The sequence below is a fragment of the Pteronotus mesoamericanus genome, unplaced genomic scaffold, assembly GCF_021234165.1.
Source record: "Pteronotus mesoamericanus isolate MK-2021 breed Mesoamerican mustached bat unplaced genomic scaffold, CSHL_Meso_final scaffold_85, whole genome shotgun sequence".
Lineage (NCBI taxonomy): Eukaryota > Metazoa > Chordata > Mammalia > Chiroptera > Mormoopidae > Pteronotus > Pteronotus mesoamericanus.
Window position 1 is genome coordinate 70,609,900 of NW_026555329.1, and position 27,060 is coordinate 70,636,959.

The 27,060-nt window shown below is 39.9% G+C and overlaps 1 protein-coding gene across 6 annotated transcripts in view; it reads right to left on the reverse strand.

Moving 5' to 3' along the window:
• Positions 1 to 800: 800 nt before the first annotated feature.
• Positions 801 to 27,060, reverse strand: part of CNOT4 (CCR4-NOT transcription complex subunit 4) — a 137,500-nt gene continuing 111,240 nt past the window's right edge. For 2 of the 6 annotated variants that reach the window (XM_054564020.1, XM_054564019.1), the window contains exons 11-12: positions 2,882 to 3,094; positions 801 to 2,198 (exon numbers count right to left, since the gene is read on the reverse strand). In XM_054564020.1, the coding sequence (XP_054419995.1) occupies positions 1,897 to 2,198; positions 2,882 to 3,094 (515 nt within the window). In that variant the 3' untranslated portion in view covers positions 801 to 1,896. Of the gene's footprint in view, positions 2,199 to 2,881; positions 3,095 to 25,525; positions 25,970 to 27,060 lie in introns of those variants that run through there. The other 4 variants (XM_054564022.1, XM_054564021.1, XM_054564024.1 and 1 more) reach the window with 2 other exon arrangements.

A 27,060-nucleotide genomic window follows, 5' to 3' on the forward strand; every position in this document is an offset into this window, starting at 1 on the left:
ACTATGTTGAAATTGTTTACTGAGGTTTTTTTTGGGGGGGGGAGTGAAGTATAACAAAGATAAGAAGAAAATCAATCCTACAGCACAGAACGTAAGATTTAGATCTACTTATTTCATCCTACAAAGATTCCCTCCATGGACGTGGCTGAAAATGTGCGAGCTCCAGCTTTGGGCTTCTGAATGGAATCCAGGTCAGGACATAAAAACCACAGAGAGTCCCAGGAACCTGGCAGGGACATTTCGTTTCTGTCCTCCACCCTCTTGCGGTGAGTGGTGACCATCTCCCCAGGAAGGCTGATCATAAAAGACATAACGGTGGGTCGTGACACCAGTGTTTCCGAGCCCTTTCCCATCACGGCACCCGCACAGGCGCTGCTACCGCTACCGCACACCGGCTGCCCCCGCCAGGTCTCCCCAGCGCGGCCCACACCGCAGCCCATCCGCAGCCCATCCGTTCCTTCCTGGCCCGGGGCTTCTCGGTGGGGAAGGTTTGGCCTCCACAAAACAACAGCGCCAGGGGGTATGGCCTACAGAAAGGCCCTGGAAAGCACTCCTTGAGCACAAGATGAACCGAACTTCAAAATGGCAGTGACTGACCGCCAATAAAATGACTGAAAATAAGTGACTGACAATAAAATGACCCCCCCATCCCCCACCAAGTCCTTCTTCTGCACCATCCTGCCTATTGCTGAAGACGTACAATGGAAGGAAACACCTGATGAGCGCTATCGCAAAACGTTTCAAACTCACATGCAATAAAATGGAAAAACAAAAAACAAGAACAGCCCAAGGGTCATCATCAAGTTTTGTTTTATTTAAGATTTTAGTTTTAATTCTGAAGAAAGAGGTACATTTCCTTGTTTTTAGTTTTAGCATCAGGTTATAACCAGGCTTTTGTTCTCTTTTTTCCTGTCTTTTCAATACTGCACAAGTGTCCAGAAACTACAGGGTTAAGTAAAAGCTGCAGGCAGGGAGGTCAGAGATTTGCTCCTGATGGTGAGCAGCGGCCCCAGAGCAGTGCTATCTCAGAGTGCCCTCGTCAGGTGAATTCAAGGTCAAAGAAAAAAAGATTCCGACAGACGAGAAAGACTGAAGAAATCACTTATGTTTCAGCTCTTACATTATGCATAGGTATTAAATCTGTGAATACTTTTTTTTCTTTAAAACATTTGAATTTACTTTAAATCTAAAGCCAAAAACTTTTTTCTCCTTAGAAAAAAAAGTCACTTCTCCCCTCCTCGTAAATAAACTCTTAGCAATTGGCGCGTTACTACTACAGATTAATTTGTCTATCAACTTCCAATAAATTCTTTTGCTTAACGACATAATCAAGTGCTCTCCATCAACTTGCCAAAAGAATTCAAACTTAAATTAATTTATAAAAAAGCATCTTCCCTGCAATAGTGAGAAGCTGAAGACAAGATGGACGCCAGGGCCCTGCTTTCCCTCATGCATTTTGCCACCTCATGTCAATCATCCTGGTTTTCAAACTTCTGCAGTTGATATGCGTTTACTTGACCTTTCCTATAGATTAATCGTCATTTTCTGCTAAGCAGATTATGTCATTATTATGCGCGACAGACAAACAGTAATTTTCTAAGTACCGAGACTGCCCTTTGATTTCTTTTTTTTTTTCCTTCCTTAAAAAGGCATTTTTAGGAAACATTCAACAGTGTCACACAAATGCTGGATCAACAGAAACTTTTACAATTAAAAAAAAAAAAGAAGATGGTAATGACCCTGTGATCGCATTGCATCTGGGGATAGGGAGAGAAAAAAATTGATGGGGAACTGGATTCTTCAGAACTTAAGAGATGAGAAGGGAGCCGTGGGTGGGCCGGAGGGAGAGAACAGGTGGGACGAATCCTGCATTTTCTAACGGTTCCTCCTCTTTCCCTAATGGCGGTCCAGTGTTGAACTCTGTAGTAAATCTGTGGGGGTTTTGCTGGGGGGTCTGAAGGCCGTCTGAAAGCCTGGGGGCGGGGAGTGGAAGCTGGACGGATTTGAAGGAGGAGGGTAGGGATTCCAACTGGCTCTGTGCAGAGGGATCTGTGTGCTGAAGGGGGCGCTGTGGTGGGCTTGTGACGGAGCGGTGCTGGGGCCGTCCACCTCTGTGAGGGCCTGAAGGGACTTTAGCCAGTGTGGAGGATTGTCGTCTTGAAGAGAGTCTAAACTGTTTCCTGATGAGGCGGGAACACCTGAGGAGACAAGAAAACAAGAGGGAAAACGGTGAGGTTGCGCAGAAAGAAGAAGAAATTCGCCAACAGACAAACACAAATAATGTTAAGGTGATTAGTTTATCCAAAAAGAAATAGAAGGAATTACGATTTTTAACTCCTTCCAAGGAAGACCTTCTTAGCCTTACGTTCCTTTTATCCCTTGCCCACAACGACCACGATTCGTTGTCCCAGAAACTCACGCCCCCTCTTCCACTACACATCGTCCCCCACTGCCACAGAGGCAGGGCTGCAGAAGCGAGTCCCCAGAATCGCAGACATTGTTTTCCAATTGTGCTTCTCCTCTAGTAGGAATCCATGAACAAGACAGCCTTATAATAGAGAGCTTTATTTTTAAAAGTGGAGTATGTTCCTTTAAGAGGATAAGTCAGATCCTGATTGTACTCGGAGACCTAAAACATATACACATGCTGCAGACGTTAGCACCTACTTACACCAAAAGAAGCAACCGAGGCACCCAGTGCCTTGCTACACGACCAGGCCAACAGAGTGAAGCGAGACCGCATCCCTGAGAGCGAAACAAGCCACCCACGCCTGCGGCTTTGTGCGAAGCAGCTTACGGTGAAGAGCCTTCCGTTTTAGTTTAATCTGTGCGATAAGCCAAACCGTGGCCGTCAGTGGAGCTGAAGGAGGGAGAGAGTTACCTGTGATGATGGCTGGGTCTGTCCAGCTGCCAGGGCTGTCCCAACTCAGGCTGTCGGTGGTGGCAGTGTTGGACGGTGGGGCACTGTGGTTGGCGTTGGAGGGGGAGGAAGAATTGGGCAGTCCACCAAAGTTGATGTTAATGTTGGGCAGAAGCGCCCTTAGCCCGTCCTGCCATTCCTTCATATTTAAACTCTCTACAGAACTGCTGTTGTCTGGGAGATTTACCAACAGAAAAAAATGAAAGATAAAAAAAAAAAAATAAAAAGCTGACGTTAGAAACAGATGTTGTTCTTTAGTGGTTAAGCGGGAGGAGAATTATTCTTTCTTTATCGAGCATTTCAAATGAGTTGTCCTAGCAAGAGAAACTTGGTTAGGATTTTGCTCGTGAGCTCAGAGCCCCTGAAACACGCGAAGAAAAACTTGCTCAAGGATCCGGAGAGGGAGCTTCTCGTCCTGACGGCCTCTTCACCATTCTGCATTTGCAAGTCAATAATCCAGTTTAAAGACTCAGAGCTGCAGAGCACAGTTTGGTTCCAGCTATACTACGAAGTTTGTTTGTGAGGCACTGAGCCAGCTAGGCTGATTTTTTTCTAGCTATATATATAAAAGCAAGCCTGCAAAGTTCCACATAGGAGCTTATTTCTGAGCCCATTAAAAGGAAGAAAAGTCATTTTATGAAGAATAAACATAAGACAATAGAAAAATAATTAAGTTCTTCTTGCTTATCAAATTGTTAATGCATTTCAGAGGAAAAAGGCATACTGACTAGGCTTTTGAATTTGAAGAGTATTTGTCCATTAGTCACAAAGGCCAAAGAGGCAGGAGCTAAGCTACTTTTTGGATGAATTTCCAGCACAGTCTGCCTACCCTGCTCCAACAGTTCTACTGATCATTGAAAACACCCGTTCTAAGTCTTATAGTTCTCTGGGTCTGTTGGTGAACAGCATCAGATATGAAAAGACACTATCAATGTAAAACGGCTTTTTATAAACAGGGATTAACAATCTACCACCATCCAAAATCCATGAAGTATAACTACTGACTGGTTGGGAGGAAAGGGGAAAGTTTACTGCTTAGAATAATTGTTGTTTGAAAATAGGGATGTAGGTCAAACTACCAACTGGGGTTTTTGAGAAGAGCCTAGAAAATTTTTTTCTGGTTCTGCAGAATTGATTAGTAATCACCATTGATGATGATATGACGATGACGATGACCACAATGATGACATCGTAACAGGCCTGGTCTACATTATTTGGTGAAATCAGAATTTTGCTTTGCATCAATCACTGATTTATGCCCAATTACATCATGTTTCGGCAAGTGAATCATTTAACCCTGTATTAACCTTATTTATCAAAGACAAAAAACTACAACCAAACCCAACAAAAGATATCTCTGAAATTACTAAGGTGAAGAAAAGGCCATCTGCACAATGCAGACAAGTCAACAGGGAGGAAAAGAAATTCTTTCAGTCTCCTTCATTTCACAATCAGTGCAATTCCCTAGGGCTCACCCTTCGGTTCGCATCCCGCTACACATTTTCCTTGTGCTGCGCAGCTTACAACGCACTCTCATACTCAGTTGTTTCAGATCCTCATGTTGTGGGGCAGGCAGAGCAGGGGGAATAACTGCATTGAATGGATAAAAGAATAGAATCCAGGGTAATTTGCCCAAGGTCACAGAACTTGTGTAGTGAGGACCTGAGCCCAGACTCTACCTTAGATGTTGTTTTTTTAAGTAACACCAACTCTCTCTCGTGTAAGACTATTAATTGACTTTTTAATGGGCCAATTATTTAACGGGAAACCCAGGGACCTATGAAACCCACGATTAAAAGAAAGCAGAAAAGAAACACAGCAGCATTATAGTATGCCCATTAGCCCTGATTAGCAGGACAGAGAAATATTTGGGCTGAAGGAACAAACTGGACTTTGGAGGGGGCTGGGGGACAATTCTAATCAACAACACAATCATCAATATTCCCCTGGCTCCAACTGCACGTGACATTAACAGGATCACACTAATAAGGTCCCAGAATACCCTCAATTACAGGAAGGTTTCTGGCTATGGTACATTCAACCTTTAAAGCAGTCACATTGTCAGACTAAACTTCAGAAAACTAGGAAAACCTCCTAGGAGGGAAATAAAATCCCCCTGATATACAAAGTTGATGTATGACTATGTGGGAACATTTTGAAAAAGATGAATGGTCTGGAACTAGGTCGCCAAAGAGAATAAGAAACTATAAAGATGATTTGAGCCTCTCTCCCCCACTGAGTAGGAAAAAAGAAAATACCCATAAGTCACCAAGACTGATTTTCTCCTTACTTTTGCTTTATATTTAGGGAGAACTGGAACTAAGAAACCCTTAATTTGCATTAACAGAATTACCACTGCATTTATATAAACTTTATCTGAAAATTAGTATCACTAAATAAAGTTAAAAGACATTTGTTTCTAGGCAGGGGCTATATGGGAACTCTATATTTCCACTCGATTTTGCTGTGAACGTAAAACTGCTCTAAAAAATAAAGTCTATTTAAAAAAAAAAGATAATTGTTTCTCTTAATTTAGACTAAAGAAATGAAGCAAGAGGCTGTCAGTCAAAGAAATTCACATATGGCACATAATATGGAAACAATGAGAAACGCAGATCCTCCCAGGTGAACTGTAAGTTCCCTTGGGAAATAAATTAGCTAGTTTATAACGCTTACAATCTTGCCAAAGAACAGTCACGTGCCCCAGAGTTTTGGGGAGCCCGGTAGCATGGTGAGTAGTTTACAGAGAGGCTGCAAGTACCGCAGGAAAGGAGGCTGCCATGTTCGGCTCGGAATGGGACGGCTACTCCAAGTACCTTAGAAGAAGAAAAGTTTTCTTTGCTGTTTTCTCCACTATTGCTGTGCCAAATCTTGGCACAAAGGTAGAGCAAGAGAAAGGAAATTAACTCTTTACACCATCAAAATAGTTCATCTCTGTCCAGTGCACTTGAAATTGCATCCTCTACCTGCTCACCATCTGACCCAACTTTGTTGTAGCTTCTCCGACTTCTGTTAATTCCATTCCTTGCAATACGAACAGCAGCAGGATTTATGAACCTCAGCACTATCAACATTTTGGACTGTACAACTAACTCTTTGTCGTAGGGGCTATTCTATGCACTGTAGGATGGTTAACAGCATTCCTGGCCACCACCCGCCAGAGGCTCGTAGCACATGTACACACAAACACATACACACACAGCCGATCTATAACAACCCCAAATGTCTCCAGACATTGCCGATGACTCCTGGGAGCAAAACTGCTACTGGTTGAGAACCACTGACACAAAAGAATATTCCTTTGTTTCTGGGACCCTAAATAATCCCACTGGAATACAACTTCCCTTTCAAATGGCACCAGGACTTTGACTACTAGACGCAATTTGCTGCAACTTCCCCTTACTTGTGTAGGACTTCCCAGTGGGGTCCAGTAATAGGTACAGGTCGGCAGGTCCAGCGGAGAAACCCTGGGCTGAAACGGCAGATGTGCTGCACGAAACAGCTCCACACTGACTATTAATGTAACTCGGGGCATGTAGGTCATTCTGTTAACATCTCAGGACCCAACTTCGTCAGTAGGAATAACATCTGCCTTACTCTCTTGTAAAGATAAAATAAGAGATGGGAAAGTAATGTGAAGCCCATTTATTGCTGGATAAATGTGTACCAACACTGTTTTCTCTAGTGCTCAATACTGAACAGACAGTAAACTTTCCAAAAAGCCGAGCCAGAGGAACACTCGCTCGCCAGGGACTGTCGCTGTGCCTAACGGTCTCCTCCTAGGGACGTGGGGGTGCCACTGAGCATTCTCATGGAAGTACCGTGTCATCAGCCACCAAAATATTGCAAAGTATCGCCAAGACAAGTAAGAGTTTAGAAATCGCCTTAAACTTTCCACAACTAGAAAAGATCCAGCGAAGTACAATGAAAATCAAGTTACTAAACATATTTTATATTAAAATGAGTGATTTTAAAGTATTTAATTATTAGTATCTAGGGAAGAACTGCGTATTTTTAAAAGATTGCTAATATGTTTAAATGTTTTATGATATCCAAAGAACTAATTTTAATTTATAGTTTTCAAATATGTACAACAAAATACTATTTTTGGTTCTAAATAATTTGAGGGCAGGAAGGCGGGTCAAGTTGTTCACAGTTTTATTTTTCAGCACAGAACTCAAAGACATGGGATTTAAAGTACTTTCAAGATGCCACGTGCCACACTCTCACATCCACTGTGTAAGAAGCACCAGTATACTTTCAGTTTACCTGGCTCAGAACATCTTTTCGATCATTGCACACGAAGCAAGAAGACAAGTCCAGTTTTCACAACAACAAAAATTGTTTTAAAGTGTACAATATGTATGTGTTAAGGCTGCCAAGATAAAAGTCAAAACAACTACTTCCTGGAAGCACACAAGGACAAAGCACTTAAACCACAACTCCCGTTCTCAGGGAGCTTAACCTCTGGATGGTGAGACAATGCAAATGCGGGGAGAACTCAACCACCACCACCTGCAAAAGCAACTGAGGAAATGCCATAGGGTTGTCCATGCTTAATGAACACTATCTTAGTTTAGTAAAACCAGCCCTGGCTGGTGTGGCTTGGTTGGTTGGAGTGTCATCCTGCAGACCAAAAGGTTGCGGGTTCGAGCCCCATTTGGGGCACATACAGGACGGCATCGATCTTTCTGTCTCACACTGTGACTCTCCCATTCTCTCTCTCTCTCCTTCCCTCTCCAAAAGCAATGAAGAAAAAAATTGTCCTTGGGTGAGGATTAAAAGTTTAGCAAAATGAAAGGCCAATGAGGCACGCGCACGGACACGTGCTTGCGGGTGAGGAACAGCAGCCGGCATTCATTCCCGGGCTGTTTTAGTTGCCACGTAAACCCTGCCCCTGAAAAGCCCACAAGTTATTGAAAGTACCTTTGGTATTTTTACACAACACTAGACTAGTTCAGCTACTTATGAGGAAGGACAGTAGCTAATTTTCTGAAGGACACAGGACAGAGCCTCTGTCAGCCACAGCGCCCTTCTCTAACACACACCCCCCACTCTGTTATATACTATTTCCTATCAATTTTGGGCTGGAGACCATCTCCATCAGTAAATGATGTTAAGAAAACATAAACTTTCTCAAATTTCAACAACATACCTCTAGCAACTCAAATATAAACAAATTATGCTTGTCCCATATGTCAAACTCAACTTTACGGAGCATACAAAAGTTCTATCAGAGAACTTAAAAGAAGGTCTTCATGATACACACATGCTGTACCCCAAAATCATTTCAACTTAACTAAAATTTGCAGGGAAAATGACTACTATGTGAATGAAGTCTTTCAAACAGACTTACAAAATCAGATTGTTTATAAAAACGTGTTTTTCTGTTTAAACAGAGTTGACACTCAAATTTCTAGAATTATGTTTACTTTCAAGCGAGACAGACCAGTAGTGCAGAGCAGATATGCTTACGGGTTTAAAAGATCTGAAAGTAGAGATTAGACTGAGTGAAAAATTCTTAGAACTCGAATAAAAGAAAATTCTGAGAACCATAGAACTGAACAAAGTAATAACAAGAAGCAGGTAAAATTTATTCCCACTAGAAGGAAGCAGAAAAGACATAAGCAAGAAAAAAGAGGCCCCAGGGATCAGCTAACTATGATTTGTGCTTTTCACACTGTCTTCCCTCCCTGCCTGTCTCCTTGTCTAGAGTGCTTTCCCATCTCTTCAACGAATTTTTACTCAATCTTCCAAAAGTCTGTCTTCTCTCTTCCATCATTCCAGATGACAGAACTTCATATGGTCTGAACCACACTTATTTGGCAGCGGACTAGGCTGCGACATCTGCTGTAGTTACTGTTTACCCTGACATGTGACCCATCTCTTTCCCCTCACCACCTGAAAGGTCTGCGCGGATACATTCTGTACATTCTTCAGCAGGTAGCTCAGCATCTTAGAAATTGACATGCTTCAACATATCGGCTGAATCTGCTGAAGCAAAGGTCCAACTTGCAGAGCTGGAAAATCACTTTACCCGAAAAGCCTGTTTAATCCAGATCTATACCATGCTATGAATCAAACAGTTTTCTTTCAAGAGATGCCAATCTTTTTAAAGCAGCAATTAGCTAAGTTTTAGGGTCCAAAGGGCTTCTCTGCATGAAAACTGAAGGGAAGAAACTCAAATAATCCGTTTTCAATAGTTCTTGAGATGTTAAAACACAAGTAATATAATTTTAAAAATCCAACACATCAAGATTATTTAGGAAATGTTTTTTAAAAAAAGATACCTTAATATTATGTATACAGGATAATAAACGGGTCTCCTAACTATAGTCTATCATTTTTCTACTTTAGGCACTATTCATTCACTATGTACTTTATATACTCCATTATTTTAGTACCAACAATCCCATAAGGTGAGTATCAGCTTCATTTGACAGTGAGGAGACTGAGTGGCTCTGGTAGTTTAAAAGAATTCGCCCAGGGTTATACAGCTTAAGAGTCCACGTCAGTAATCAGACCCAGTCTGACTCCAAAGCCCCAGGCACCGCCAGGCACACTACCAACCAGTCCTTGCCCTTGCAGAACTCCTGGCCTGAGAGAGGGGGAGGGCGGGCATGTTTAGGTATCTGCCCCATGTGATAACGCTTTGCTGTATGAAGGGGCATAAGGAAAAAGTGAACACTTCTGCCACCTTCCGTGTGGGTTATAGGGACTGGAGAAGCTCAGAGGAAGAGAAGCTGAAATGAAGAAGGAAAGGCCATTCCATACAGGAGAGAAAAGCAGCAGCAGCTAATCCTAAAACAGGAATGTTTTGAAATATAAGGAGATATGTTTTACACAATGTGTTCTTTTCTAGAATGTTCCCACAAGATCTATAATTCTGTTTGAGGGGAATCAGATCATATAATGGACACCATGAAAACATCTAGATGTTTGCTTTATAAAGAACTTAAGAAAGCGGAATTTATTTTTTTAAATGTGAAAAATATTTATGAAAAACGTCCCTATAAAAGCTATACGTGGACTGAGAAAAAAATAAAATTTAATGCAAAAGATGAATACATTCTTAGAAGCATTATAACCTGGATGAGATGGAACCTGAACCAGAATGTACAAGCAACAGATCTAAAAGATGGGGAGGAGCAAAAAACTAATGTAAGAAACATACACAATCTGAAGTGGGAAGCTCTGGGGGAAGGTCACGTGAGCGAGCACACACCTGAGCATCGCCTTTGAGCAAAGCTCTGTAAGGACCTCTGGGGATGAGCGGGGAGCTTAGGGCCCAGGAGAGGACGTCACCAAGACAAATAATAGAACTGCAGAGACATATAGGGTGTAAACCCCTCTAACATCTTGGAGGTCTAAATCTGGTAGCATTCACTTCCTGACCATCTCACTTTCCAAAGGTGAAAACATGGAAGAAAACTTGTATCCTGAGCTCGTCACCAACAATGAACTGGTTGCCTATTGTGAACAAAAGCCCTGAAAGTATGTGACATAATTTTAGGATTTACAGAAGCAAAAAATGAGGATAACGGGACTTGAGTTCTTGGATGGCGGGCATGCTGGCGAGTTCTGCAACTACCGCAGTGAACGGCAATCGCCTATTCCCATGTTAGCTTTCTCCCTCCTAGACTGTGAGCCCCTCCAGGAAAGGCGCCTTGACCCAGTTCCCTTTGTATATAGTGAACAGTTCCTGGGCTGAGCCTAAAGAGGTGTTTATGTTTCCTAAATAACTAGCACTGAACACTTGCTTCCAGGTGTTTTGAGACAACAGCTTTCCAAAAAAGGTCAAAAAAAGGATGGGCCAGCGTGGTCCCTTGATTTTGGCAAGCAGTGCTTCACAGATCGCAGAAGATGCCAAAATGTGACATTCTGACTACGCAATAATAAATAGTTCTAGTAAGGAAAATAAACTGGAGAAAACCTGAGGAAACCAGTTACTGAGCAGGGAGACTCTCATGGGGTTAGACTTGAAAAGATGAGAAAAGATGGATGCAGGTATGTGACCTACCTGTATAATAGTATCATAATTCTTGAGGATTAAAATCAGAATCCATAATGACTGAAGCTTGTGAAAAATGCTGAAGGCAAGAAAAAGCTAAATTCAAACAGAAAATCAGGAAAAGTTAACACTCAGCCTGGTGCCACAATGTTAAGCCCCAAGAGAAAACAGAGCTATGTACCGTATTTTACCATGTATAATGTGCACCACATTTTTGGCCCAAACTTTCAGGAACGAAAATCTTTCATTTTAAGTTTTTAATTCAACTTTTTCTTTATTTATATTTAGAAACAAAACTGTTTATCGTATGCCAGGGTATTAGTTTGCATACGATTATTGTTATTGCTTTCTAGAGTTACTTTTAATGCATAAGCATAAATAAAAGAATTTAAAACATTTATACAGATATGGAATTAGTACTACCCATGCATAATGCGCATCCTTATTTTTCTCTAAAAAATTTGAGCAAAATAGTGTGCATTATACATGGCAAAATACAGTAGTACCATCTTCATTTTGCTTACTTCCATCTTCTTTATAAAAGAGCACACAATCCTCAAACCAGAAAGGACCAATTAAGCAATGTATAGAACTGGCAGCAGAGATGCAAAACACTAAAAAAAAAAAAAAAAAAAAGCTACTCAATGTACATGAGTTTAAAGTCTCTAGGTACAAAATGAATTTTAATCCTCAGATGTGATCACAAAACCATTGTTAAGAAAAGTGCCAGAAAGGCAAGAAATAGCAGACTCTAGAAACTACATGCTTGAAATTCTGAAACAGATTAAGAACTGGATAATTTCTTTTATGATGAATAATGAAATAATAGATTTAAGCAAGCAGTTCTCTCTTGCTTGTGTTGGGGGCATTTTTCATGGGAAATAATACGTAGCATTTTGACTAGAACCTCAGTTCCCTTCTAACTGAAACACACAGGAAGTTCAACTTTTAATTTTGAAGTGGAGCAAGTAGTCATGGAAGCAGGGTCTACTGACAATTGTTTCCATTAGGAGATGCCCTCCTTCTATATCCCAGGGTCCATTTCCTTTCCTCTTCTGTTGCATGCCCAAACCCGAAGACTTTGCAGCTAGCTCCATTCCTATCTCACTGACACATAAATTCCATAAAACAAAGGCAACGCAGGAACCAATGAGAGCCAAAAGGCATAACCATAAAGAACCAATCATACTGCCCTGGCTGATGTGGCTCAGTTGCTTGGGCATCATCCTGCAAACCAAAAGGTTGTGGGTTCGATTCCTGGCCAGGACGCATGCCTGGGTTGCAGAGGTTTGGTCCCCAGCTAGGGAACGTGCAAGAGGCAGCCAATTACTCACCCAATTCCTAGGAAACTTACTCAATTTATTCTTTGAGTAAGTTTCCTAGGATGTCACAAATATATCTTGAACTCAGCAGTTTCTGGTAAGTTTTCTGACGGTAACCTTTTGAGATAAGATGGTAAAGCACAGCAGGACACCTACAGCGTTTAAGTGGATTTGCACAGAACTTAAGATACTGTGCGTCAGCCTAAAAGCTTCTGCCTGGCCTGTCTGTTGACGCCATACTTTTCCTTATGCTTTCAAAAACCCCACAAAGTTAATTTAAATACACAAATAAAAGCCAATTCTAGAGATGACAAAATCTGTAATTAAAACTTCAACTGTCCTTCAATTTAATTTCTGAATTCAATTTAAATTCTGTACACAAATGTTATTAATAATGTTAGTAATAACATTTATCTATCACTTTATAATCACACAGTTCTTTTGTAAGACAAACTTGTAAGATGGTGCTATACAAGCAGGATACACTCTACACCAAATTCAAACACATGAAAATTAACAGAAAGACATTCAGATTTTAAAAATCACATTAGAAAAGTACAAGATGAAGACTCTAACTAGTCATGTGTAGGAAAAAAGGTCTAGCCTGTAAGACCTTAACAGGCTTACAATACTTAATATGACAATTGGGTAATGGAACTTGTAAAAAGGTAACATTAGGACCATATAGATAGATGTACAATGTCTAAATTAAAAATGGTATGACATTGGGCAGATCATAAATGATAAACACTCTGAGCCTCAGTTTCCTCATTTACAAAATGAGGATAATACCTACCCCACAAAATATTTTTGTAAAAGAACTCTGTAAACTGAAAGGAATATACAAATATTAGTAATAATGGTTTTAACTAAAACGTAGATTAGCTGATCACAGCTGGATTATTGAAGTGTGAGCTTCGTATTTTAAGAAAGGCATGCATTGTCAAGTGAATATACGTGTAGAGGGGAAGTGAACTACAGAGAGAACTAGAAACCATGTTAAGTGTCGAATGGTTGAAAAGAACTGAGGTTTCATCAACATCCAGAAGTTACTAGACAGGTAGTCACCGCTTTCACATATTTAACCAGAAGCATAAAGGGGAAAAAGATGTTGGTTTAACCAAGGGAAGAAATTCTTTAGCAATTACAAGTTGCCCTTAAGAATCTCCCTACTATTAAGAAATGCAGATTGGTAGTTGCAAAAACAGTCATGGGGATGTAAAGTACAGCATAGGGAATATAGTCAATAATATTGTAATAACTATGTACGGTGCCAGGTGGACGCTAGATACATCGTGAAAACTTTGTAAAGTGTAGGGTTGTGTATTCACGATGCCGTACGCCTGAAACGAATACAAAATACTGAATCTAAACTGTAATTAAAAAATAAAATTAGAAAAAAGTATTAAGCTCCCAAAACAACTCATCATTACCCATAAAGAGTTCCGGAAGAAAAGGTATTTTACACACTTTCTGAATTGTGCGTGTATGCCTAAGGGAAAGATAAAGATCTATATATGATAAAAATAGGTTTACAGTTGTGGGTGCGCAAAACAGGGTTTATTCTTGTATTGTTTATTCTTGTATAATTTTCCATGAGTGTTTGTGTGTGTACGTGTGTGGGGGGGGGATAAAGAGATGGAGACTGATTTGTATCATAAATGAGGAACTGAAGTTAAGAATGGTGTTATTAGGTAAATTTTTCAAAGTCTGCGTGTGGGGGCAGGGTGGGGAATCTTGGGGAAATAAGGCAAAGTCAAGAGCTGAGGCTGCCAGAATTCTGAGGCAATGAAGACGGAGGGAAAGGACTGATCATGGAGTGGGGAGAGTAGTCTTAACACTGACCGCCGCCGTGCGAGCAAGAGGCGACCTATAACTCACATCCCAATGAATCTGATTAGGAGCTTCCAAAAGTCCAGATGCAACACAAAGCAGATCCAGGCTCCACAGGCCTCCAGAAGCAATCAGACGCTAACGTCACTCTCTCAACCATTAGTTTTCATTCAGAGAAGATCTCCTGTCTACTCTGCATTATTTTCTCCGGAGTTTGACGTTATAATGTTCTTCTACAGTAGCCTCCTAAAAGGCATGCTGTTCTGCTTTGTTTTTGTATTTCTTTAGTGGACCACTAGAAGTTGGCCATGCCAGACAAAGTCAGTGATAGTTTTTGATTGCTTAGTGCCAATAAATTATTTCTATGGGGAAAAGCTCTTCCTCAGGCTTGTATTCAGACCAAAGAATTTTGCCACCTCTGCAGCAAATCCCCCATGGTTATGTGTCTATTGAAATTCCTAAGATTTCTGATGTTCATACTTTCCCTAATTTTCTGAAAGTTATTAAAAAACACCAAACCCAGTTTTTTATTCCATTTCAGCACACAACTCACTTTTATTTCAACAGTGAAGATTAGTCTCATCTTTTTTTTTTTGAAAGATGGTTCCTGTCTTATCGTAAGGGTTTAAATCAGTCACGAAAATCCCCCCAAAAGAAGGCTAAAATTATCCATGCTCTCTGAAACATGGTTTTAATTGGTAAGGTCTTCAGAACTGAGCTATGAGCTTCGTTTTTAGAAAGTATCTTTTTGGGCATTAAAACAATAATTTGCTTTATTTCTTAATTTCAAAAAAAATTATTTCAAAAAATGAAGCAACTTGCTCATTATTTTATACTAAACCAAATGAAACAGATACAGGTGCAGTCATGGGGACAGACACTTCCAATCCAACAGACCAAGCGTGCTATCTTGAAGGGTTCTTCCTCCTTGTACTATTTACCCAAACCAAGACAGTCGTTAGTTTGTTTCAAGATTATTTCATACACATTTGACTTTCGAAACAAGCATGCTTTGAATTTAACTATTTTACCTATGTAATGTGTACTTAGAAAAAAAAAAAGAGTATTTTATTCTTTCTCCTCCTTACTATTTAGTCACACACAAGGGCAAAATAAAAAACTTTTTGCTTCCAACTTTCAAATGATGTCTTGATTTTAAAAGAATGAGTATTAATATGCTGATGAATTCAAAGACTTAAATGCTCGCCACCAGTCCAGTAGGAGACTTAGTTTAAAAATCATTTATATTCATTTAAGTGTTCATCTTTAGCTATGATTTATTACAGTTGAATTTGGAAAAAATTTCCAGAAACGGTTTTGACAGAATTAATTCTCAATCAGTGTTGAGTGTTACTGTGCAGGAAGGAAAGAAGGAAGGTCAGATGAACACATTCTCAAATATAAATTAGAAACTACATTTCTTATTTCACTATATCCTGGAGCTTTATAATGAAGCAGAACTAATATTTTAGTAAAAAATTAATTCTATTAAAAATTACACATATTGGTAAAACATCAAATTTTAGTCATACTGCCTAGAAGTATTAAGTGGTTTTTAAAAGAGCTAGAAAAACTTAGAAGTTGGGGAAAGTGAATAATTATAGTCTTAACAATATCACAAATCTTTATCAATTTGACATTGAACAGTGTGTGGTTGTTAAACTCAATCTATTCCGAAACCCAGACTATGCTTCCTGTCTAAATGTGTTGTTTTGAATTAAAAGAGAGTGAGAGAGAGAAAGAAGAGAGTAACATCACTTAAAATCAAAAGCCAGTCTGGAAATAGATAAAATAACGACTGGGGAGGTAACTGATCCTAGAGACTAGGTGGCCTGATAGGGGTAGAGCTTTGTCCCATGAAAAGGGAAAATTGAGGCCTGTCGGGGATCCTGTCGGGAATCGTACAGGTAGAGCACATTAAGATCTAGCTGATACCACTCCCTCTAATTGTTCCAGGTTACACAGAGAAAGAAACCATTTCTTCTTTGTCCAAAGAAAAAGAAAACTAGATAAGAGAGGTTAGCATACAGGCTAAGACTCAGAGAGGGGTCCAGAATTAAAATCTGAAAGCATATTATAAATCAAAGGTTGCATGGCTGTGTGTTAAGTATTTGGGGATTACATAAGATCTTTGCATATTTTAGTAACAGGCTTCATCCCAGTCACCTAGTGTTTAAAATACAGGTGAGGTGTTGCGAGTTTATACCTAGCAGCGCTGACTACACTAAAATTCAAGAAAGGCATGTTTGTTTATACCTATCTGGGACTAGGGAAGACCACGGTTAGGTTAATAGTGAATGCTAACAGTTTAGGAGTAAAAAGAAACACACCTGGTACCAAATCTCACCGTAAATGGGAGGTGAGGAGATAGGCCATGTATCAGTAACCCATAATCATAAATTTTAATGAAAACATTAGTGGTACATAGCCCACCACGCAGTTTAAAGCCAGTAAGAAACCTTGCTACTTGGCTGATGAAGCCATAACCTAGAGCCTTCATTCACCTTTAGCTGGATACTCCATTTGAAGGTGTAATTACGAAAAAATAAAATAAACAGCTTCAGGGTGTCAGTCTTGCAAATACCAACATGTGAAATGACGATGTTTAAAAACATCCCAGTAATGTGGCAGATCACTAAGTTCTGCTTGTAGACACACTACTTTGGTATGCAAGGCTGTTAACAGCATGAAGACCAGCACAGTCCTCGGGGTAAGACCTCACCTATCGGGCAATAGCACTAGGCTATAAAAGTTGATTGCAGTCAGCTTTCCTGCATTTCTTCTCGGATCTGGTGATGGCGTTATCATTTTTAAAATCCTTGTGGGGCTTTCCTCTGCTTCATGATGCTGAAAACAACCTCCTTGGTTAAAAAAGAAATCAGCAGATATGCTATCATTGTACGTGGTGTAGCATATAGTGGTAAACCTGCATTCACACCTTTTGTGTGGGTGTAGGACATCTTGGTGCCTTTCACGTCAGATTTTTTAGAATTAGAGGTGCCACCAGTCTAGAGTCATGCATGTTAGTCTTTAAACACTCTTTGGCACTGCAGAAAAATCCTGGGTAAACTTAATTCCACCTGTTGTACTCTTTATTTTAGTTCTGACACTGGTAATTATTTTAAGTCTACATTACGAATACCTCAAGGTTACATTCGCCCCCCCTAAAGTTACTCCAAAATCACCCGGTCACAATGAACACAATGCTGTTTTGACAACTTACAGGATCTGTGATAATACTGACTGAGAGGTGGACACTTTAAAAGCCTTCAGTTCACTATTGAAAGCCCTTGCCTGGCAAGAACTAATCAAATTGTGAAACACAAAGTTTAGAGGAGAGGTGTCCTGAACCTTGGAAGTTTTTTTCTCCTTGAGTTACATGTATGAAAGCAAATTTAGAAGATGGAGAGCGATTATGAGCCCATCACAATCCTTCTGAGTCTTGTTTATTATAAGTATTATTTGGTCTCTAAAAGGAAGATTGTTAAAGACTTGTTACAGGCTTCACAGCTCTGAAATTTCATGATTCTAAGACAAATCTTTTTTTTTCTTATTACCCTTTCCTTAGGTTTTCCCAAAGAGTGTGACATGAGATGAGTATCCTTAGTAATGGGAGTGAAATTTGAGAAGAAAAAGCTATGAAAATATTTGTTCTGGGTAAAACATGACCAGGGGTGAGGTGACATCCGTATTATAACCTCGCTGCACTTAAATAGGGTCTTTATGTCTTTAAAAAAATATTAAAGACAGAATATAAATACAGCATTTATCCTAAACATATAAATCACACAAGAACACAGCAGGAATAAAGACATGAAAGCCACAGAGATGGCCTGACATTTTCTTCTGTGGTACATCCACTAAGTGGAGGATGTAATTGAAAATTGGTATGTATAACCCAAAACACACACATTCAACCTCATACTCACACAGAGCTCAGCTTACAAGTTTAACTTTGCTAAGCAAACCTTTCTTTACGTAACACTGATCAAATGTCATGAAGACAGAAAGACCATTATTGCCATTTCAAAACTATTCAGATGATTGTTTCAAAGATTTTTTTACCTACGCAGGCAGTGAAGTACCTTAAGGTCTCTTGCCTCCAACTCCTTGCCCCCTTGCCCCACGCCACCTTTTCGGGAAAGTTGCTTGACCCACAGTGTAAGTACTGCTGTGATGTGTGGGGATCCTTGAAGGTGTAGGACTGGCCCGCCAGCCTTCTGGCTAAAACTCCGTTGCGGTGCGGCCACCGGCACACAGCCCACCAAGAAGCAGGCCGAGATTCTCAGGAGTTGGGGAGGGTTATTTAGTGTGCTATTTTAACACTTACTTTGACAGTTGAAGAACAGTACGGGGCCACCGAATTGTACACTTTCAAGTAGTTAATGGTATGTTATGTGAGTTTCACTTCAATTTTTTTTTTTTTTTACAGTACTGGGTGCTTTAAAGGCTTTAGACATTAGATAGGGGGTGAGTGCTCTGTAACGGAGCGCAATAGTGGGTCTCAGTACCAAGGAGAAGCTGGAGCAGCAAAACTGTTCTAAGCACAGGGTGTTCCAGGGCCAGTCTGGAGCTTCCAGGAACCTCTAGGATGACTGTAGCATGTGACCTAGGCTAAGAACAAAGTCATGTCAATAGCTACCTTAGGCAGTATGGTCTGAGGGAACCTGTAGAAAATGGACTCATTCAACCAATTCCAGGGGCTTCATAGATCTCCTATTGTCAAGCAGCATGGATTGCTCTCGGTCCTAGGAACCTAACAGGTGTAAGCCAGGTTTCTGTGTAACTCAAACCCAAGGAGGATGCTCTAAAATGCTGTGGAACAGAGCAGATTCTCCTTAGTGAATCTTGACTTCTCAGGAGTGATTCTTTAGGAAAAGCTCCTGATTGGAGAAGTTGTAGGCTGGCAAGCCCAGCAATGGAATACTAATGGCAGTAAATCATAGGGCAGTGAGGACGGCCAGAGAGCAGTGGCTTCTGGGTCCTTGGGCGTGGTTTCATGAGCACAGTATTCTTCATCAATGACTTGCACTTTGAAGGATTATCATTTTTAAATGTCATATTTGATATCTCAGCTGACATACAGAAGACAAGTCCAGTGAGTGTAAAATACATTAGTGTACTGGAAATTAAGGGTGCTTCCAAACTAGGCACATTTGCTATTAATCAAATAAGGAGGAAAACTATGTTCTGTATCTTTGTATCTCCATCCCTGTTCTACTACCTCTTCAGCCATTTTTCCTAAAGGTCACATCAAAGAATTCAAAAATATAAGGACCAAGAGGAGACTAGTTTAATAACTTGCAGGTATGTATCTATTCACATGGCACATTCTCTTTTGGGAAAACTGTTAAAATATTTTTATATCAAGTTGTAATTCATTTCTCTCTCTAGTCTTCATCAATCTACTGCTTTTAATTCCAATTTGTTATGTAAATAAAACCTAGGCCAACTAGGAAAAGCTGCTTTCCCTATGTAGATGGAAAGTTCTTTCTTTCCACTTTGTATGTGAGTTTGGCAGACACTAGCTCACACCTGCAATGCGGACCCCTCGACTACCAGGCTCATGATATGCCGCTCCTACTCCCTCTGAATCCTTCACATCCTAAGTAACACGCCCGCCAATCCCTCACGCTCTTCGGGCTTACCGCCGCCTGCCCAATCTCATCCCTGGCTTTTCCCAGGCCTCCCCCTTCACTCGGCTTCCACATCTTCCTCCCGTACTTTGAAAAAGGAATGCGTATTCCACTGCGCAAAGTCTTCCTTTGGATGATCAACTTAAAGGAAACCTGTCCCAGGATTCCCCAGACAATACCATGCTTTCTACGATTCTCTTTTCATCCAGTCTGACTTCCTACTCTCAAGGAAGGACTGGAGGGAGAGCAGGGAGAGAAGAGTTGGGAGGGGTTACAAAAGCTGATCTTCTCTCCAACCCCCAGCCCTGCAGTTAACTACCATCCTTTTTCTGGTTCTCACTCATCATTCAGCAGAGCGGTCATCACACTAACCACAGCTCCTTAACCTGTCATTCCCTTAGCAGGACTAGACCTGTTCCTTGTCCTTACCAAATCTAAAATCATGGAACTCTCTCCAACCCACAGACACCACAGGTTCTTTCCTGCCTTACTGTAATCTTCTAGGCGAGATTAGGTATTTTGATAGTATCTTCTTGAATATCTTTGTGTCCTTCTCTTTTGTGCCTTCTAACCAGACTCTCAGAATTTGCTTTGTCCACTCTTGATGCTTTGTGCCGAACCAGAGGAAATACAAAATCATACACATTTAGACTAAAAATGTTGAATTTGATCCTTATCTTTACTCAGCAATTCTTTAATTTCTATCCGATGCCCTTTGGGGCCTATTCTCAGAGATGAATTTAATCTGCTTTGTTTACAGGCTCCCAGCTCCACTCTCTTGCCCACATTCTCACACACGTGCCTTCGGTAATTACTGATAGGAGCTCCTTCGCCTAGTCTCATTTTCTCAATTCTCACATTCTGTTCTCTCTCCTCAATTTTTGGATTGTTCCTACAAATAACAGTGGAAGATCTATCCCTCTCTCTAAAGCTAAACCCAAAACCTAACCTCCTCTCAGGGGCTCACCTCTTCCCAATCACCTCCAGGACCCTGGACCCCATGGATAAGCCTGCCTTCTCTTCGGCGGTGCCCCAGGTCTTCCTCTCAGTTGGTTCCATACATGTTCTGCCTTTACATATTTAGGAATCTCACTTATCTTCAGGCATGGCCTTCTCAGGTCTACCACCCATCTAATTAGTATCTTGTCTGTCCCCTCCTCTTTGCTGCCAAATCTGTTAGGTAGCTAACTCCTCAATGACGGTTGCATCCACATCTTTGACATTTCCTCATGAATCCTAGGAATCTGGTTCCTACCTGTGCCTTTTTATGAATGTTATACTTTTAAAGGTCACTAGAAACCTAACCAAACCCACGGGCTTTTTTGTAGATCCTTTCTGACTTCTAACTCATAATTTCTTCTCCATTCCTATTACTGTTCTAGTACTGGTCAGCCATGACACACTAGAACTGCTTTCTAACTGGTCTGAATTTCAAGTAACGGTATCACCAAATTTATCTTCTTAAAATGCTACAATCAAGTTACATCTTTATCAAAGAAACTACAGTTCTCATTCATTGACCACATCCACATCAAGACTAAACTCTTCTTAGTGTTCAAGGTTTTTGCATACGTATGCCCTCTTCCTATATGACCTGTATACCTCAGATGAGTCCAGCAGCTGTCTGCCCTTCCCTCCTCACCCTCTCAGATCATGCTAATCTCGATCTCTAATTCTTTGTTCAATCCGTTCCCTTTTCTGTATTTTCCCCATTTCTCATCTAAATTTCAGCTGCCCTTCAAATTAAACAAAAACAAAAACAAAAACAAAAACCCCACACTTTTTGTGGATCCTGTCCTTGAACCAGCTCACAGTGTTTAGTGAACTAATCAGGCACTATGCACTAGGCTGATACCAATCATGTGTCATGGCATTTCGTGTGCAACACCTGCATATTCTACTGCACAAGGAGACAACATATCAAGTACTCATTCCGATCAGAAGGCTTAGAAGAGAGAGAGACAGCACTAAGAGCAAAAGGACTAGCTAGACACTAGGAAATTGACTTGGGTCATATTTTATAGAAAAAGACATATACCTCATAAAGTATTGGGTTCTTGCCTCTTTATAATTTTTTCAAAATAGTGTTTTCAATTGTATGGTATCTATCTCTTAGAGCCAATTAAGCACAATTGAGGAAACTTCATGATCAAATAAACACAAAAATCCCAAACCTTACAGCTCAACGTAGGAAAAAAATGTCCCCCGTTTTTTATGCATGCCTAAAATAACATGGTGGTCTTCATTTTGTAAGATTTCAAGGCACCCGCGGTTCATTCCTTTCCCGGGGCTTTCTGAGGCACGCGTCTGTGGGAGGAGCCCCCCACCAACCTGCGCCACCGCAGCACAATTCCAGCGGTCTTGAAGGTGCGTGGAATACCCTACAAATAGGGGCAATTCAGTGAGGATGTACACAGACACAGTGCTTTGAAGTTGCCTTCTTTAAAAGAACACATATACAGAAAGCTCTGCTTAGGTCACAGGATGCTAAGAGTAGGAGACATGAGCATACACATATACTGAGAAATACTTAAAATAGAGTAATAAATGTATGCCTTCCCTTTTTCCACTCCTGCCAAATTTTTTACTTAAAAATTTCAAGTGTCGGTTTTCAATACCTTCTGTTGCCACTGTCAGAGTGATAAATAATGAAATGGGCCTGGACTGCTATAGCTGTTCCTTGTGGTTAAAATATAGCAAGAGCTGACCTCATAGAAATAATCTGAAATAAAACTGTGACTAGACTGTTATCTTTAACAATTGGGTCTGTACTTGACACAACCTTGTATCCCTCAAGATCTAGCTAAGGCCACTACACAGAATAAGCACTCAAATATTTAATTAATGCTTTGTAGAAATAAGGGGAGAGTATACAAAAGCACCATCTGGAAAAACAACATGCAACAGCAAAATGAAAAGAAAAGTATTAATCAGAAAACATTTTCTAACGGAATCCTTAAGAAAATAAAGAGGTATTTGATATTCATCACGTGACTAAACTCACTTGGTCTAGGCGTCTATTTCCTACAGTAACACTAAAAACATTTTGGGGCAAAAGTTCCTAACTTTTTTTCCTTGGGGGTGTCACCAAACCCTTTGCAAATCTAATAACTATGAATCTTCTCTGCAGAAAAAAAATGGACAGATGTACATACATACACACTCATAATGTTGCAAGTACATCCAAAGATTTCTGGACTCCACGTATAATTCCTGATTCAAGGAATAAACCAGTCACTTTTTAAAGGTTAAGAGGTAGTCCTGACTGGTGCGGCTCAGTGTGCTGAGCATCATCCTGCAAACTGGAAGGCTGCCAGTTCGATTCCCGGTCACAGCACCTGCCTGGGTTGCAGGCCAGGTACCCAGTTGGGGGTGTGTGAGAGGCAACCGATAGATTTTCTTCTCTCTCTCTCTCTCTCTCTCACATCAATGTTTCTCTCCCTCTTTTTCTCCCTCCCTTCCTCTCTCTCTAAAAATAAATACAATCTTAAAAAAAAAAAAGTTAAGTAGGTAAAAGCATACAGAATCTCCTTTGTGCATGATAGATCAATGATGCAGGAATTTATCAAAAGTAGTTTGAAGATTTCTTTTTTAGAATTTCTCATTCTTCACCAATATTTGGTCTCATCAATTTGCTTGCTATGTGAAGTGATGCTTTCTTCTATGTGCTGTATACTTTTTTCTGTGTTTTAGTATACTTATGACTATGACTTGAAGACTTCACTTCATTAAAAATCGTACTAGCCCTGACCAGTGTGGTTCAGTTCATTGGGCGTCGTCTCACAAAGCAAAAGGTCACCAGTTCGATTCCCAGTCAGGGCACACGCCTGGGTTGCGAGCCAGTCCCCAGTTGGGGCGCATGAGTGCGGCAACCAATCACATCGATGTTTCTCTCCTGCTCTTTTTTTCCCCGTCCCTTGTCCCCTCTCTAAAAATAAATAAAATCTTTTTAAAAACCATACTATATAAAATATTAAGTAAGCAAGACAGTGATGCTTGCTATTCTTCAGCTTACAAAATCTCAAATTACTAAGATGGTTAAAGGATAATCTTTGGCTTTCTATGTGAAAATAAATAAATTGAAGCCTAATGGCTTCAGAAGCATTGTCCTGACATCTGGTGTGTGTGGAAGTCGGGAGGGAGGAGGAGGAGGCAGGGAAACAGTTCCGGGTTCCAGAAAGGCTGGGCAAACTACCTGACATTTTTTTGGCACGGACTAGGAATGAGAAAGGAGAGAGAAAGCTACCACCGGAAAGAAGCTTGTTTAACAGGTGTATCTCTCTGCACAGAGAAGTAAGTAAGTAAGAGCTGACCACCTCTGATGTCTTTGTAAGAAGATCCAGGAGGTGAAAGGCGTGCACTGATGGCTGGAGAAGGTGATGCTCCACTCATCTCAGGGAGCTCAGGTTTGTTCACAAAGCCCAGGCCTCAGCACCACGAGAGACATGTAAGTGAATGCCTTTGCCTCTCATGGCAAAAATAAAACCCTAATTAAGCCATGAGAAAAAAGGCTTCTAGTAAGTCTACAATATTTCATTTGTGTTTTCTAAATTTCTTGCCATGCTGTCCAAAAATCACTTCCAAAAAATTAGAGATTGTCATTTACGCAGCATTTCACAAAAACGATTTAAATAGCTAGATTAAGTAGGCGTTTCTACACCCTCCGTTAACCAAATCGAGGGCTATCTGGGAACAGACTGTAGTGTACCCCGCTGTAACTCGGGACACAGCACTGACCTTGCACTGCACCTAATGGACAGTAAGCAGAAGCTATGCAGAGAGGTGCCCTTGACAACTCCAACTCCGGCATCATATTAAGTATCATCTCCTCATCAGGTGTTTTGTTATTTATTTTAAATCTCTGTGCTTCCTTCTTTGGTATTCACATTACCCTTTTCATATTTTTAACAGACGAAGGCAAATCTTTTAAGTCACAGTTGTTTTCTGAACACCTCGAGAGCAGCTCTGACTTTCCCCCTTCTTGCCAGACGCTTCATTCGGGTCATGTTTTCTGAATCAGCTTTTGTCCACCGCTCAGAACTGAATCCAGCTTATTGTCTTTCACGATCAGTTTTAAATTACTTCAAAAAATTGTGTGCTATCCAAGAGTGCCACTTCCCATTATGTCCTCACAAAGGACTCCACTCTGCTCTGTGATGAACTAAAATTATCTCTGACAACTTACGTGGCCTAATTTTAGAGGGTCCCCAACCTCTTCTCTTCCACCTTAGTCCCATTCTGGTCAGGTACTTGGAACATGGTTTTATTATCACATTTCAAATATTAGACAATGAAATTTCCAGACATACATCCCACAGAAGTACCGCTCGTTCAAAAGAACAGTGTTACACTACTATGGTTGCTTCTCACATACAATGTTGACCCCGTATTCAAGTTTCTGATAAATCAACTGTAAGTTGAAATTCTGTTTCTGAGGCATTTCCTGGTATGCTAGGCAGTGCATTAGAAAAGAGATTATATTGCATTTAGTCTATAATGATTATTTTTTAACCGTCTATATATAATTAACAACCATTCAAAAAGAAAGTGCAAATGTGCAAATGAGAGAACAAAAACAGTTTCTAAACAAGTAATGCATCATATAGGATATAAATCCATACAACTAAAAACAATTGCTGACAACATCCTTCTGAGCATTAAATGACACCACCAAATTTTGTTTTATATGTATTCTTTCTTAAGTATTCAAAGAATGCAATAGACATTATCTTCTTATTCTCAAATTTTTCATGATTATATTAGGATATTACCATTTTTTTCACAAATCAGAAAACAAGGAACTACCATTATCTTTGTATATTTTCAATAATAGAGCCAAAATAAGAACAATTCTAACTAATCTCATCTGGGATCTTAATTAGTACTACAAGTTTATTTGTGAGTTAAAAATAGTATCACTCATGAGAAACAACGCCAAAATTATTATGCTCATCAATTGTGTTAAAGGCCTAATGAAGAAATACTTCAGCAACTATGAGGTAACACACTAGTTGTAGGCATGAGGAACGTTTATATTGGCTCTTTCGGGTGTATACATTAAATGCAAAATCAGAAAGGAATCATGCAAAAATCCGGTTGCCCATGCAAGCACCCCAGAGTCTAATCCTCTCCTCTCAGTCCTGTTGTCAGGCCACAGTAGTGTGGAGACTTGTAGGCTGCTGTCCTTGTTGTAATGAATGGGAAGAGGCTGACAGTGGCATGGTCGAAACCTTCACCTCTTCTTCCCCTGTGGAAAAGCCAGTCATGGTCTAGTTACGGGTGACTAGATTCGTGAACAGTCCCTTTAAAAATGACTTCAATACTTGGAATATGATACATATATCAAATACATGCTTAATGGTTGGAATCTGGGTGTGAAACAAGTATGAATTTTAAAATATAAGCTTATCAAGCACCTAGAAAGTATTTACACTCTAAACACATCCTTAAGTTTAATAATACTATGTCAGATATGAGAACAAATATATTTAGGATTATAAATATACAAAAAGGAAAAAGAGAGACCAGGAATGCCATTCTTTTCCAAGCCAATTGGACCCCTTATAAATTCAGATACTGCTAATCGTAACAGTATTTTTGTGAAAAAAATTAAAACCAAATTCACAGACGTGAAAATGTGATTTTTAAAAGGGAAAAGGGACAAATCCATGTTTTAAAAGCAGAAATCATGTTTAGAAAAGAGAAATAAAAAGATAAAAATATTAATTTAGCAAATTACCATTTAGCATCTGAAAATTTACCATTAGTGTGAACTTTTAAAGTGATGAGAAAATAATAAAACGCTAACAACAATACAATGATCCAATTGACTGAAAGCGAGATGACTACTTCTAGGTCAAAGAACTATACATGAAATGAGATCAGTTCTTCTAATTATAATTGATAATTATTTGATGACAAGTGACTTGTTTCACACATGACTCAAAACTCAATCAAGTCACTGTTAAAACAGCTAGTTTAGAAACAAAGAAAATTTAAAGAAAAATGGCCCCTTATAAGTAAAACTGATTTGAACAAAAAAATGAAAAAAAAAAAATCCAATCCTAAGTATATCTTGAAACAACAATGCTTACAGACTTAGACTTGGTATTTTTTTGTTTTTCCAAATAACTTTTAGCATTATAGAATAAAAACATCTTATCAGAGTTCTTGAAAAACATATCTGCAAAATTACATTTGGAGAGAGAGCTTAACTGATGAGAAGAAAAGGACTTTCAGTCTTTAGAACAGGTTATTTCATAGTCTTTCAGTAAATTGGCAAGGATTCTATAAACCCTAAGTACACAGCAAGAAAGATGTGAAAGGAAAATTTTATGC